The following is a 16,511-nucleotide window of genomic DNA, read 5'->3' as shown; positions in this document are numbered from 1 at the left end:
GACGAGTAGGTAAGATTTTTTTGAAATAGCCTATAAGATCCTAGCAAATTTTCATACTGGGGATTAAATTAATGAATTGAAACAAAATAAACAAAATTCTGAGTTATTTTAATGTGATAAGCAGGTGAGTATTTTGAAGCCTATGGTTGGAAAACTCTATTGCCAGAATGATTTGAGGGTCTGTACGTTGTGTCTTTTTCATGGTTTGCTTTAGGCTTTCTGGAACTAATCTTGAATCTAGAAATGCTTGAGATTTATCTGATTTTAAAAAAAGCAGGTCAAGATATGCTGAGATATCTAAATGTTAAGGAAACCACCTTATAAAGATCACTACCTTAATATGTACACCCTAGATTACATTTTGGTAGCTAGATGTGCCTAACGTCTTTCTAGATTTGAGAACTTAGAAATGGCCTCTGGCACAGGAATTTTAGGCCTTTTAGTTTGGTTTCTATCCTCATGTTCTTGCCATTTCTTCTGTACTTATATAGATTTATCTAGCACTTTTAATTGGAATAACACAGAGGTATATATCAGAAAAATACTAGGAGGCAATTGGCTGGGAAATTCCTCTCTTGGAGTGGTGAATGAATAACATAATCTCCAGTAGGGTTTTTTTTTAATTAATTAATTAATTAATTTTTGGCTGTGTTGGGCCTTCGTTGCTGCGTGCAGGCTTTTCTCTAGTTGTGGCGAGCGGGGGCTACTCTTCGTTGCGGTGCTCGGGCTTCTCATTGCGGTGGCTTCACTTGTTGAGGAGCACGGGCTCTAGGCACGCGGGCTTCAGTAGTTGTGGCTTGTGGGCTCTAGAGCACAGGCTCAGTAGTTGTGGTGCATGGGCTTAGTTGCTCCGCAGCATGTGGGATCTTCCCGGACCAGGGCTCGAACCTGTGTCCCCTGCATTGGCAGGCAGATTCTCAACCACTGCACCACCAGGGAAGCCCCAGTAGGGGTGTTAAGAGAGAAATAACAGACCAATGTTAGGGGGGCTATTAGTTTGACATTTTACTACCTTTCCACACATACTGTTCACTTTATATTACACCTTTGTTAGACCTTTAAAATAGTTTAAACCTTGTTTAATTACAGATTTTGGTCACTCTGTTTCTTGTTTGTTGAGAAGTCAAAGGGCCTTTTAAAGCTGGATTTTTTAAAATGAGGTATTATATTTTCATAACTCAAAGTCTGCAGAACTATTTACTTAGATTTACCAGGACTGACACTTCAAACCAAAACACTTTCCATTTCTTTGGTGCTAATTTTCATAATTTTTTCCATTTCCCAGTGATTTTCTCATGGCGGGGGGAGATATAAAACCATTTGTACATTTACAGCTTCAAAATAGTCTATTTATCTATTTCAACCACAACAATAATCCTATTTCAACCAAAACAGATGTTTTCTTTTCCAAGCAGATAGGCAAATATTTAAAAAAGAAAAGAATACATCATACAACTAGACTCTGACTTAGAAAATGTTAGCTGGGTATCATAGTTCATTAAATGTTCTGTCATCTAATCCAAGATTAATCCCCTTTCCTGGTTTACAGGAGATGGTTCTTTTCCTGGTTTGATTGACATGGCTGGTGATGGAGGGTTAAATGAATCTTAAGCGAGTCTCCTGGCTTGTCAAGGATTTGCCGTGTTTTGGTTATGAAGATCTACCTCCAATCATGAAAGATTTAAATTTAGATTACTTTGAGGAGGCAGCTACATTTGTGCAAAGTCACCCAAAGGTGAGTGGAATGGTGGAGAGAAATGTGTTTAAAATGAACTCATTAGGCAAATCAAAACCATCTCACACCTGTCTGAATGGCTGTCATCAAAAAGATAAGAAACAATAAGTGTTGTCGAGAATGTGGAGAAAAGGGAACCCTCATGCTCTTTTGGTGGGAATGTAAATTGGTACAGCCACTATAGAAAACAGTATATAGGTTCCTTAAAAAACTGAAATAGAACTACCATAGATCCAGCAACTTCACTTCTATATATTTTTCTGAAGAAAATAAAAACACTAATTTGAAAAAATATATGGACAACTAAGTTCATTGCAACACTGTTTACAATAGACAAGATGCGGAAGTGATGTAACTGCCCATCAATAGATGAATGGATAAAGAAGATGTGGTATAAATATACAGTGGAATATTAACTATAAAAAAGAATGAAATTGAGGGACTTCCCTGGTGGTCCAGTGGTTAAGACTCCATGCTCCCAATGCAGGACGCCCAGATTTGATCCCTGGTCAGGGACCTCGATCCTGCATACCGTAACTAAGGGTCCACGTGCCGCAGCTAAAAGATCCCACATGCCACAACTAAAGATTCCACAGGCCACAACAAAGATCCCGCACGTGGCAAAGATCCCACCTGATGCAACTAAGACCTGGCGCAGTCAAATAAATAAATAAATTTTTTTTTTAAAAAAATGAAATTACCATTTTTAACGACATGGATGGACCTAGAGGGTATTATGCTAAATGAAATAAATCAGAGAAAGACAAATACTGTGTGATTTCACTTATACATGGAATCTAAAAAACAAAACAAATGAACAAACATAACAAAACAGAAACACAGTCATAGATACAGAGAACAAATAGGTGGTTGCCAAAAGGAAGAGGTGTTGGGGTAGGAGAGAAATAGGTGAGGAAGATTAAAAGGTAAAAACTTCCAGTTGCAAAATAGATGAGTTACAGTTGAGGAATGTACCGTGTGGGGAATATAGTCAATAATTACATCTTTGTATGATGACAGAGCGTAACTAGATTTATCATGATGATCATTTTGAAATGTATGGAAATATTGAATCAGTATGATGTGTAACAGGAACTAACATAGTGTTGTAGGTAAAATATACTTCAAAAACAAACTCATAGAAAAAGAGGTCAGATTTTTGGTTACCAGAGGCAGGGAGTGGGGTGGAAGAGAATTGGATGAAGGTGGTCAATAGGTACAAACTTGCAGTTGTAAGATAAGTAAGTACTAGGGATGTAATGTACAACATGATAAATATAATGAACACTGCTGAATGTTATATATGAAAGTTGTTAAGAGAGTAAATCCTAAGAGTTTTCATTACAGGAAAAAAATTTTTTTGTTTAATTTTGTATCTATATGAGATGATAGATGTTCACTAAACTTATTGTGATAATCATTTCATGATTATGCTGTAAACCTTAAACTTATACAGTGCTGTATGTCAATTATATCTCACTAAAACCGGAAGAAAAAAAAAAGACAGAAACAGGCTCATAGATACAGAGAACAAACTGGTAGTTGCCAGAGGGGAGAGAGGACAGGTGAAATGAGGGAAGCAGATTAAAAGGTACAAACTTTCAGTTATAAAATAAACAAGTCATGCGGATGTAATGTACAGCATAGGGAAAGTAGTCAATAATATCGTAATAACTCTGTATGGTGATCATTTCATAATATATAAAAATGTCAAATCACTGTGTTATATACCCGAAGCTAATATTATATTTCACTTATAATTCAATTTAAACATTCTTAATAAAATAAACTCATTAGGGTTCTGTTTTATATACAGTAGTGTGTATATGTTAATCCCATGCTCCTAATTTATCCCTCTCCCCCTTTCCCCTTTGGTGAACATAAGTTTGTTTTCTACATCTGTGAGTCTATTTGTTTTGTAAATAAGTTCATGTGTATCCTTTTTTAGAATTGACATATGTGATATTATATATTTGTCTTTGACTTACTTCATTTAGTATGATAAATAATCTCTACATCCATCCATGTTGCTGCAAATGGCACTATTTCATTCTTTTTATGGCTGAGTAATATTCCATTGTATGTATGTATCACATCTTTATCCATTCTCCTGTCAATGGACACTTAGGTTGCTTCCATGTCTTGGCTATTGTAAATAGTGCTGCTATGAACATTGGGGTGCATGTATCTTTTTGATTTAGAGCTTTTGTCTTTTCCAGATATATGCCCAGGAGTGGGATTGCAAGACCATATAGTAACTCTATTTTTGGTTTCTTTAGGAACCTCCATACTGTTCTCCATAGTGGCTGCACCAATTTACATCCCCACCAACAGTAGAGGAGGGGTCCCTTTTCTCCAGAGATTTTCTGAATTTGGGGAAATGGTTTCAATAAGATTTTTAACCTTTCTCTTAACTTTCTTTTACCCAGGGCTGCAACAAGAGCAAGTGGACCCAAAGCTGTATTCTCTGGCGAATAGCTTTTTGAATCTACTTTGTCATTTTGCAGGATTTAAAAAAACAAAGGAAGGATCCCAGTTACATAATTCATTTTTCTTGTGTGACTTTTTTTTTTTTTTTTTTCAGTAGCAGGGCCTCTCACTGTTGGGGCCTCTCACTGTTGTGGCCTCTCCTGCTGCGGAGCACAGGCTCCGGATGCACAGGCTCCAGATGCACAGGCTCAGAGGCCATGGCTCACGGGCCCAGCCGCTCAGCGGCATGCGGGATCTTCCCGGACCGGGGCACGAACCCGTGTGCCCTGCATCGGCAGGCGGACTCTCAACCACTGCGCCACCAAGGAAGCCCTGGGTGACTGTTTTTAACCTTTGAGTATCTGAAACTCAAAATGTACTTGATGGGAAATGTATCAAGATATTGTGAGTTCATTTGCAGAGACAAGCAGATTTCTGTTTATATAGTGGTAAATAGTTTATATGGTGTTAAATAAAACATATTTATGGTCACAGTTTACCGCTGCAATGACAAAAAGGAAGCAGAAGTAATGTTCTGAGCAAGCATGAAGATAAAATTGATTCATTAATGATATTTCATTATTAATACCAACTCCTTATGGTATAATCCATAGTTTTGAGTAGAAGGACTACTCTGCTGGGTTATGAGATATGTTTAAGGAGTAGATGCCCATTACAGTCACATCAACAAAACTGGTAGAGACTGTGGCAGGTGAAGAAGAATCCTAGTTTGCAGAACTGTGGAGATGTGGAGATCTGAAAAAAAATGAAAAAAACCTACAAGAACAAAAGTTTGATATGTTATGAATATACATTTTTTTCTTCAGTAAAAATTTTACTTTTTCCTATTTTTAGGAATTGATTAAATTACCTTTTTCAAAGTGAAATTTATTTCTTATTTCAAAATTTAAAACAGCCTCATTATAGAACAATCAGAAAACAGACAAGCAAAATGAACCTTGTATTAGTCGGCTCAGGTTGCAAGTAATAAAATACCATAGACTGGGTGCTTAACAGAAGTTTGTTTTCTCACAGTTCTGGAGGCTGGAAATCCAAGATCAAGGAGCAGACAGGGTTGGTTTTTGGTGAGGCCTCTGTTCTTGGCTTGCAGATGACCACTTTCTCACTGTGTCCTCACATGGCCTTTCCTTTCTGCACACCAGTCCTGGTGTCTGTTCCTATAGGACTCCAGTCCCATTGGGTTAGGGCCCCACTCTTATGGCCTCATTTAACCTTAATTGCCTCCTTGAAGGCCCTGTCTCCAAACACAGTCACACTGGGGCTTAGGGCTTCAACATATGAATTTTGAGGGGACACAATTCAGTCCATAACAAACATTAAAACCTCCTAATATCTTTTTTATTTTAAATTGCATGTAACTTTTATATATTTATTTATTTTTTATAAATTTGTTTATTTATTTCTGGCTGTGTTGGGTCTTGGTTGCTGCATGCGAGCTCTCTCTAGTTGCAGCGAGTGGGGGCTACTCTTTGTTGCGGTGCGTGGGATTCTTATTGTGGTGGCTTCTCGTTTCAGAGCACGGGCTCTAGGCACATGGGCTCAGTAGTTGTGGCTTGCAGGCTCTAGAGCTCAGGCTCAGTAGTTGTGGCTCATGGGCTTAGTTGTTCCGCAGCATGTGGGATCTTCCCAGACCAGGGCTTGAACCTGTGTCCCCTGCATTGGCAGGAGGATTCCTAACCACTGCACCACCAGGGAACCCCCTCATAATATCCTTAATAATACCAATTCTCTGTTGTTGACATTTGGGTTTTCTTTTCGCTGTTAAAACTTTGAACATATATCTCTGTGCATATGCCTGATTATTTCTTCAGGATGAAGTCCTAGAAGTGGAACTGCTGGGTCACAGAGGTGCAAAAGTTTTTAAAGCTTTAAAATTGCCAACAGCCTGCGGAAAGGCTGTATCAATTACAAACAGCAGTGTATGTATGCGTCCCCACTTCTCCATACCCCTAGCAACTCTGGACATTTTTAGTTTTTGGCTAATTTGATAGTTCGGGGTATAAAGACACCTCGGTTATGTAAAACCAGCATTTCATGCTTCAGCCGCCTCAGGCTGCCTGAAGGGGTTGGGAGAAGCTAACTGAAGAAATGCAGCCGTGTCTGGGTATCCTCAGTCGGACAACTAGGTAAATTACAGCAGGGAGTCAAGAGAACGGGAAGGGCAATCTGCAAAGGAAGGGAATTTTTAAAGTTCCTTTATGGGGTGTGGCAGTTGTTACAGGGAAGTTTCAAAGTTTTAAACTTTAAGCCGGTACGTCACTCCAGATTAGCTGAAATTACTTTCACAAGGGAAAAAGACATCTCCCAACCACTCCACGAGGTTATGCTCTCGACCCCTCCGTGCCACCAGTTGCTGCGCTTGCAGTTCCTGGGTAGCTAGCAACCGCGGAGCGGGAGGACCCCGGCGTACACCGCGCGGTCCCACAATGCCCTGCTTGCGCCACACTGAGGGCGGAGAGAAAAGACCACTGCCGGGGTAGGGATCCAAGGAGAGCTCCAAGAGGTGCGCATGCGCACTGATCCCGGCGGGCCCTAGCAACCAGAGCAGTGACAGTAGCAACCGCCGGAATGGTGAGTACCCTCCAGGCCTCGTAGCCAAAGCTGAGAGAAGATTGGAAGTGGAAAAGGGTAACTGGAGGGTTGAGGATGGCGGAGGTCCTCAAACAGCGGAAGGGAGCCGGTAGCGGATGCTGGCTCGGTAGATTCTGAGGCCTAAGGCGAAAGAGAAGCCCTGGCACCGGGTGGTGTGGGGCTGATTGGAGGTTGGGTTAATCTCTGCCAGAGACTCTGGCAGAGAAAAGGGAGGGCAAAGAGCAGAGGGCAAAAAGCAAAGAGCGGAGTAGAGTGGGAAAGGTGATGGAAGGGGGAGTGTGAATAAGGATATCTTTTTACATGGGAGTAATCCGCCCCCCCGCCCCGGCGAGATAGAGGGTGGGGTTGGTTACGAGAGGAATGTGTATAACACTGATTGCCGCAGTATTTGTAACCTGTGATACGCCCAGGTTGCCCTCTGAATGACTGTCAGTTCAGTTATTAGTAACATTGTAACATTATAAAACCCTCTCTAACACAGCATATTAGGGTAGTGTTTCTCAAATTTCAGTATGCATGAGTATGATTTTGGCCTAAGTTGGAGTGCAGATTATGAATGTTTAATTAATTGGGGGGGATTCAGGAATGTGCATTTCAAATGATTCTAAAATTGGAGGGCTCCCACAATTTGAGAAATACTGCTATCTTAGACTTGAAATCTGTCGGCGGGCTATCTAATCAAAGCTCTTTATGAAGTAATGGTTTTACCTAGTGATGCTCCTCAACTCCTACGTAAAGTGAGCACTCTCTTGCTTACATACTTGGTAGATCCAACTAGTAGTTGAAAAAGGGATGTTGTTGGTTAGTTACAGACCCAGCCAAAGCTATTTAGCAAAGTATGTGATTGTCCTGCCTGATGGAAATTTTTTTTTGATGTTGGGGGTAGGAGTTTATTAATTTATTTATTATTAGTTTTGCTGTGTTGGGTCTTCATTTCTGTGCGAGGGCTTTCTCTAGTTGTGGCAAGCGGGGGCCACTCTTCATCGCAGTGCGCGGGCGTCTCACTATCGCAGCCTCTCTTGTTGCGGAGCACAGGCTCCAGACACGCAGGCTCAGTAGTTGTGGCTAATGGGCCTAGTTGCTCCGCGGCATGTGGGATCCTCCCAGACCAGGGCTCGAACCCGTGTCCCCTGCATTAGCAGGCAGATTCTCAACCACTGCGCCACCAGGGAAGCCCCTGATGGAAATATTTATAAAGAATAAGTTTAACTAGTTTTCTTCTTTTTGTGATTTCATTGCTATATAGCTGGGCAGAAATTGAGTCCAAGAAATTGAAATGATGAGGAAATCATGCCTGACCTCAACCACGAGATTAAATGCTACTCTTTTTTTTTAAAAAATAAATTTATTTGTTTTATGTCTTTTCTCTAGTTGTGGGGAGCGGGAGCTTTCTCTTCCTTACGGTGTGCAGGCTTCTCATTGCGGTGGCTTCTCTTGTTGTGAAACACAGGCTCTAGGCGCGCAGGCTTCAGTAGTTGTGGCTCGCCGGCTCTAGAGTGCAGACTCAGTAGTTGTGGCTTGCGGGCTCTAGAGTGCAGGCTCAGTAGTTGTGGCGCATGGGCTTAGTTGCTCCGCGGCATGTGGGATCTTCCCGGACCAGGGCTCAAACCCATGTCCCCTGCATTGGCAGGCGGCTTCTGTGCCACCAGGGAAGTCCCTAAATCCTACTCTTTTAAACGCAGTTTTCCCCTCTGCCTTCCTTACTTTATTCCACAGGCATTTAGCTGAAAACCAAGGAAAGTAAAAAATTCTTGAACCTAAATTTATATTTAGGTGAAGAAATGACTAGCCCTAAATAATTCTGAAAGTATGAAACATGAGAATTATTGAAAATCTTCAAATAGAGAATCAGAACTAGTAATTAGATGAAGCTAGCTGAGGCTGCAAACTCGTAGTTCTGGGGCCCTCTAGAAATACAGTCCCACATAGTTTTTTTTTTCTTTTTTGGCTGTGTTGGGTCTTCGTTTCTGTGCAAGGGCTTTCTCTAGTTGCGGCAAGCGGGGGCCACTCTTCATCGCGGTGCGCGGGCCTCTCACTATCGTGACCTCTCTTGTTGCGGAACACAGGCTCCAGACACACAGGCTCAGTAGTTGTGGCTCACAGGCCTAGTTGCTCCGCAGCATGTGGGATCTTCCCAGACCAGGGCTCGAACCCGTGTCCCCTGCATTGGCAGGCAGGTTCTCAACCACTGCACCTCCAGGGAAGCCCCCACACATAGTTTTTTAACTTAAAAAATTAGCTTACAGTGTCTTAAAAATGATCATATTTTACATCAAAACGCAGATTTCTGGCTTCTCTGAAAAATCAGAAATACCATATTTCACTATCAGACACATCTTTTTTCATATTTTTGTACTACTGAAATATGATGGTGTGATGTAATTGGCAGCATCTTGTCTTTCTTAATGGTACATAAAATAAGGGTGTTACTTTCAATTAACAGAGTTTTCATATTTGGAGAAATGTGATATTAGGGTAACTCTTGTCCCAAGTCCACCTGCCAACAGTTTTCTAGAACCAAGTAGAGGTTATCCTCTTTACATGGCCAGCTTTACACATTAATGATGTCTATTGGTCCTTTAGGCATTTCAGGTTTTGACTCCCACTATCTGTAGGGGAACTAGTGACCTTATGAACCAATTTATAGACAACTAGATTGCTTCCAACTTGTAAGTGTTCTTATAGGTGTCTTTTTTTGGACCCATGCAAGGATTTCTCTGGGAAGTATACCCAGGAATGACACTGCGAGGTCCTAGAGTCTATGCATACTTAATTTCTCTAGGCACTGTCAGATTGGTTTCCAGAATGGCTATACTAGTTCTTACTTACTTCAGTAATGCATGAGAGTTCTATTTCTCTACATTCTCACTAACTTTCCAACTTTTGCCAATTTGAGGATGTATTTTAGTATCCTATTGTTTTATTCTGCATTTCTCTGATTTTCATTGAGTTCAAATACCTCACTATTAGTCATCTGGCTTTCAGTTTCTGTGAATTTTCTGTTTACATTTTTTACCAACTTTTGCCTCTTTTGGTTGTTTGGTTTTGAATTTTAGGAGTTCCTTGTATATTCTAGATAGTAGTCCTTTGTTGTTTTTACATTGAAAATATCATCTCTTAATTTTTCTAACTTGTCAACAGAGTTCTTCATTTGCTATACTCTATCTGTTCTAGTATTTGTTAGTTTATTCTATTGTGTTTTCTACACAGATGATCATCTGCACGTAGTGTTTTATTTCCTCCTTTGATCATTCCAATTTGTACTTCTTTTTATTGTAATATTGATAAAGATCTGTTGTACTATGTTAAACAGTAGCAGTGATAGTAGATAGGCATCCTTGATGTGTTTGGGATCTCAGAGAGAATATTTTTTCTTTTTTATTGAAGTATAGTTGATTTACAATGTTGTGTTTTCTGGTGTACAGCAAAGTGATTCAGTTATACATATTTAAATATATATATTCTTTTCCATTATAGCTTATTAGAAAATATTGAATATAGTTCCCTGTGCTCTACAGTAGGTCCTTGTTGTTTATCTGTTTTATATGTAGTAGTATGTATATGTTACTCCCAAATTCCTAATTTTTTCCTCCTTCCACCTTTCCCCTTTGGTAACCATAAGTTTGTTTTCTATGTCTGTGAGTCTGCCTCTGTTTTGTAAATAAGTTCATTTGTATCATTTTTTTAGATTCCACATATAAGTGATATCATATGATATTTGTCTTTCTCTCTCTGGCTTACTTCACTTATTATGATAATCTCTAGGTCCATCCATGTTGCTGCAAATGGCACTATTTCTTGTTTATGGCTGAGTAGTATTCCATTGTATATATGTACCACATCTTCTTTATCCATTCATCTGTCATTGGGCATTTAGGTTGCTTCCATGTTTTGGCTATTGTAAATAGTGCTGCAATGAACATTCGGGTGCATGTATCTTTTCAAATTATGTTTTTTTCTGGATTTATGCCCAGGAGTGGGATTGCTGCATCATATGGTAACTCTATTTTTAGTTTTTTAAGGAACTTCCATACTGTTTTCCATACTGGCTGCACCAATTTACATTCTCACCAACAGTGTAGGAGGATTCTCTTTTCTCCACACCCTCTCCAGGATTTATTATTTGTAGACTTAAAAAAATTTTTTTATTGGAGTATAGTTGATTTACAATGTTGTGTTAGTTTCAGATGTACAGCGAAGTGAATCAGTGTAGACTTTTTTTTCTTTTTTGGTCGCCACACTTGGCATGCGGGATCTTCCCTGACCAGGGATCGAACCTGCCTCTTGCACTGGGAGTGTGGAGTCTTAACCACTGGACTTTCAGGGAAGTTCCAATGTAGACTTTTTAGTGATGGCCGTTCTGACCAGGGTGAGGTGATACCTCATTGTAGTTTTGATTTGCATTTTTCTAATAATGATGTTGAGCATCTTTCATGTGTCTATAGGCCATCTGCATGTCTTCTTTGGAGAAATGTCTGTTTAGGTCTTCTGCCCATTTTTTTTTTTTTTGCGGTACGCGGGCCTCTCACTGTTGTGGTCTCTCCTGTTGCAGAGCACAGGCTCCGGACGCGCAGGCTCAGTGGCCATGGCTCACGGGCTTAACCGCTCCGCAGCATGTGGGATCTTCCCAGACCAGGGCACGAACCTGTGTCCCTTGCATCAGCAGGCGGACTCTCAACCACTGTGCCACCAGGGAAGCCCCTGCCCATTATTTGATTGTGTTGTTTGGGTTTTTTTGTTTGTTTGTTTTGTTTTGTTTTGTTTGTTACTGTGTTGTATGAGCTATTTGTGTATTTTGGAAGTTAGCCCTTGTCAGTCACATCGTTTACAAATATTTTCTCCCAGCCCATAGATTGTCTTTTCATTTTATTTATGGTTTCCTTTGCTGTGCAAAGCTTTTAAGTTTGATTAGGTTCCTTTTGTTTATTTTTGCTTTCATTTCTATTGCCTTGGGAGACTGACCTAAGAAAACATTGCTATATGTTTTCTATGTTTTGCCTATGTTCATATATTGCTATATGTTTTCTATGTTTTGCCTATGTTCATATATTGCTATATGTTTTCTATGTTTTGCCTATGTTCTCTTCTAGGAGTTTGAGAATGCTTTTCATGTTACATTCCCAGTTTGGCCCACGTTGACCACGTTTTTTAAAATAAACCCTCCATACACATATACACACATCCTGATACTCTTTACCAAGCTCAGCTTTTTCTTTTTCCTTAGTAATTGTCACCTTCTAATATACTATATGATTTATATCTATTTATTTATTATATTATTTACCATCTGTCTCCTGCCAGTAGATGTAAATTCCATGAAGGCAGGGATCTTTGTTTTGTTCACTGATATATCCTCAGCAAGTGAAAGAACGTTTGGTACATAGGAGGTAATCAATAAATATTTGCTGAAATGAATGAATTGCTCCCTTAACTGTGGTGTTTGTTGAAGCTTTTTTAATTTTTTTAATTAATTTATTTTATTTATTTATTTTTGGCTGCGTTGGGTCTTCATTGCTGCGCGCGGGCTTTCTCTAGTTGCAGTGAGCAGGGGCTACTCTTCGTTGAGGTGCGCAGGCTTCTCATTGCGGTGGCTTCTCTTGTTGTGGAGCACGGGCTCTAAGCACGCAGGCTTCAGTAGTTGTGGCTCATGGGCTCAGTAGTTGTGGCTCACAGGCTCTAGAGCACAGGTTCGGTAGTTGTGGCACACAGGCTTAGTTGCTCTGCGGCATGTAGGATCTTCCTGGACCAGGGTTCAAACCCATGTCCCCTGCATTGGCAGGCGGACTCCCAACCACCGCACCACCAGGGAAGCCCCTGTTGAAGCTTTTTGATGTGTAGCTTTTATCAAGTAAGAAATTTCACTTTAACCCTTAGTTGAGAGCTTTTAATATCAGCTGTAGAACTTTATCAACTGCTCTTTCTGCACTTACTGAGATAAATGTGATTTTCCCCCTTTAATCCATTAATAAATGATTTACATTTATAGACTTTTCTGTTGTTAAACAATCCTTATGATCCTGGCATAAGCCATTTTTGATCATGATCATTATACACCATTGGCTTTGGAGAGCTAATGTTGTATCTAGGATTTTCAAATCTGTTTTGAAAACTAAAGAGGGCTCCTTATCTGGTTATGGCATCAAGGTTATTCTGGCCTCGTAAAATAAGTTGGAAACTTTCCCTCTTTTTTCTGATTTCTGAAACACCTTGTATAACAAGGAATATCTGTTCCCTGAAAGCTTGGTAGAACTTGTAATTTATCTAGGCTTGGGGTATTAGGGGAGGAAGGTGAGGGTAAATCTCTGATTATCTTTTTTTTTTTGCGGTATGCAGGCCTCTCACTGTTATGGCCTCTCCTGTTGCGGAGCACAGGCTCCGGACACACAGGCTCAGTGGCCATGGCTCACGGGCCCAGCCGCTCCGCGGAATGTGGGATCTTCCCGGACCGGGGCACAAACCCATGTCCCCTGCATTGGTAGGAGGACTCTCAACCACTGCGCCACCAGGGAAGCCCTGATTATCTTTTTAATGTTTTAAATAGTAATTAGTCTATTCAAATTTTCTGATTCTTCTTGTGAGTTTTGGCACTTTTGTTTTTTCTAGAAATGCATACTTAGTCTAGGTTTTCAAACTTATTACCATATATTTGCTTATAATATTTTATTTTTAAAATCTCTGTGATGGGACTTCCTTGGTGGCACAGGGGTTAAGAATCTGCCTGCCAATGCAGAAGACCCAGGTTTGAGCCCTGGTCTGAGAAGATCCCACATGCTGCGAAGCAACTAAGCCTGTGCGCCACAACTACTGAGCCTGTGCTCTAGAGCCCGTGAGCCACAACTATTGAGCCCACATGCCACAACTACTGAAGCCCGCGTGCCTAGAGCCCATGCTCCACAACAAGAGAAGCCACCACAATGAGAAGCCCGCACACTGCAATGATGTGCAGCCCCCGCTCGCCACAACTAGAGAAAACCCGCGTGCAGCAATGAAGACCCAACGCAGTCAAAAATAAATAAATAAATAAATAAATAAAATCTCTGTGATATTTGTGTTATTTCCCCTTATTTATTCTATATTTTAAATTTGTATATCTCTCTTTTTAGCTCAGTTGAGCTTGCCAGAGACTTCAGAACCCACTTTTAGTTTTGTTAATCTTTTTTCCTCTCATTCTGTTTTTCATTGATTTCTTCCTTTGTATCTCCTTCTGCCTTCATGATGTACTTTTTCAAACATTTTGAATGCTTAACTTATTTGTTTTCCATCTCTTGTTCTTTCTTATATTTTTAAAATTTATTTTATTCAAGTATAGTTGATTTACAATGTTGTGTTTACTTCTGCCATACAGCAAAGTGATTCAGTTATATATATGTGTATGTATATATATATATACATATATATATACATTCTTTTTCATATTCTTTTCCATTATGGGTTATCACAGGGTATTGAATATAGTTCCTGTTCTTATTTTTATTTTATTTTATTTTATTTATTTATTTTTGGCTGCGTTGGGTCTTCATTGCTGTGTGCAGGCTTTCTCTAGTTGCGGCGAGTGGGGGCTACTCTTTGTTGTGGTGCACAGACTTCTTATTGTGGTGGCTTCTCTTGTTGCGGAGCATGGGCTCTAGGCACGCAGGCTTCAGTAGTTGTGGCCTGCGGGCTCTAGAGCACAGGCTCAGTAGTTGTGGAGCATGGGCTCAGTTGCTCCCCAGCATGTGGGATCTTCCTGGACCAGGGCTCGAACTCGTGTCCCCTGCATTGGCACGTGGATTCTTAACCACTGCGCCACCAGGGAAGTCCCTCTCTTATTTTTAAATTAATGTATTTGAAGCATAAGTTTACTTTTAATTGTTATATTTCTCAAATATTGACATTCTTTGTCTTTAATTTTATTATTTTACTTAAATTTATAATTTTATTTTTAACTCAAGTGTTATTTATTAGTGTATCTTTATTTCATAGACATAATTCCTTTTGTTATTGTTTAGGGCTCTCTCTTTTTTTTTAATGAGCTCCAGCAATGAGTCAAAGAATGTCTTCCTTTTCTTACCTTTAAAATTTTTAATATCATATAAATTGAATCTAAGATACTATTGATTATAAGGTGCGACATTATTTTTAGTTCTACTAAGAAAGAAAAATAAGAAGTTAGAATTAAACTATGGCATAATTTCGTATCACTTAGAATTTTTATTTTGTACTTATTGACAGTTATTTTAAACGTATTTAGGCATATAGATTTTTATCATATGTTATCCTTTGATAAACATAAAAATGCATATAGTATGTATATTAAGTAAGAAGGTTAATTTTAAAAAATTAATTAATTTATTTATTTTTGGCTGCATTGGGTCTTCGTTGCTGTGTGTGGGCTTTCTCTAGTTGCGGCGAGCAGGGACTACTCTTCATTGCGGTACGCGGGCTTCTCATTGCAGTGGCCTCCCTTGTTGTGGAGCACGGGCTCTAGGTGCATGGGCTTCAGTAGTTGTGGCTCGCAGGTTTTAGAGCGCAGGCTCAGTAGTTGTGGCACACAGGCTTAGTTGCTCCGCGGCATGTGGGATCTTCCCGGACCAGGGCTCAAACCCGTTTCCCTTGCATTGGCAGGCGGATTCTTAACCACTGCACTACTAAGGAAGTCCAAGATGGTTAGTATTTTTCTAAAACTTCATCAGTGCTACCTGGCTGCAGCAATTATAAATTGTTCCTGGTTGTAAGATGTATCCAAATTTCAAAGATATTAAAATATAAAAGAAGATATAAATCTTAGAATCAATGAAATAAGATATATTTTAATATCAGTGTTGAAAGCTATATGTTTTTTGTAAACCAAGTGGGAGTGAAGTATCTGACATTACATCACGATTTCCTTAATTTCTCTGAGAGATATTTAAATGAGTATTTCTGATTTCAGGAAATTAAAACACTCTCTTTGCATATAAAGTCTCAAAAAAAGAAGTTAATCTTTTTAAAGGTAGATGCCAGGGCTAATAATTATTGCATGAAAATTGAGTCAACAAATCACACCAATAAAGACAGCTTTGTTTTTTCTTCTCTTTTTAAGGCAAAAGCAACAACAATCAAAGAAGCCCTAGCCAGATGGGTGAGTTTATAAGTTTTTACTTCTTCTAGAAACTACATAAAGAGAATTTTTGGATAATTATTTAAATATGACCATTCAATACAAGGGATCTTTGTGGTATTGGAACTGTTTAGCTATCTTGACGGTGTTAGTGGATACATGAGCCTACACAGGTGATAAAATTGTATAGAACTTAATACACACATGCAAACACATTCACACTCGTATGTACAAGTGAGTACAAATAAAATTGGGAAAATCTGATTAAAATCAGTGGATTGCATCAATATCAATATCCTGGTTGTGATATTATACTATAGTTTTGAAAAATGTTACCATTGGGGGAAACTGGGCAAAGTGTATAAGGGATCTCTCTGTATTATTTTTTATAACTGCACATGAATTTTCAAGTGTCTCAATAAAAATTTCAATTAAAAAAATCTGACCGGGCTTCCCTGGTGGCGCAGTGGTTGAGAGTCCGCCTGCCAATGCAGGGGACATGGTTTCATGCCCCGGTTCGGGAAGATCCCACATGCCGCGGAGCGGCTGCGCCCGTGAGCCATGGCCGCTGAGCCTGCGTGTCTGGAGCCTGTGCTCCGCAACAGGAGAGGCCAC

The 16,511-nt window shown here is 39.7% G+C and overlaps 1 protein-coding gene across 3 annotated transcripts in view; it reads left to right on the top strand.

Moving 5' to 3' along the window:
• The first annotated feature begins 6,687 nt into the window (after positions 1–6,687).
• The window catches only part of DNAL1 (dynein axonemal light chain 1), a 43,506-nt gene continuing 33,682 nt past the window's right edge, over positions 6,688–16,511 (top strand). Inside the window, exons 1-2 of one of the 3 annotated variants that reach the window (XM_004317022.4) lie at positions 6,688–6,796; positions 15,879–15,917. In XM_004317022.4, coding sequence (XP_004317070.1) covers positions 6,794–6,796; positions 15,879–15,917 — 42 coding nt within the window. In that variant the 5' untranslated portion in view covers positions 6,688–6,793. Of the gene's footprint in view, positions 6,797–15,399; positions 15,463–15,878; positions 15,918–16,511 lie in introns of those variants that run through there. The other 2 variants (XR_012329358.1, XM_033850880.2) reach the window with 2 other exon arrangements.

The sequence above is a fragment of the Tursiops truncatus genome, chromosome 2, assembly GCF_011762595.2.
Source record: "Tursiops truncatus isolate mTurTru1 chromosome 2, mTurTru1.mat.Y, whole genome shotgun sequence".
NCBI classification, from domain to species: Eukaryota; Metazoa; Chordata; class Mammalia; order Artiodactyla; family Delphinidae; genus Tursiops; species Tursiops truncatus.
This window is presented reverse-complemented; position numbering and strand designations above follow the sequence as displayed.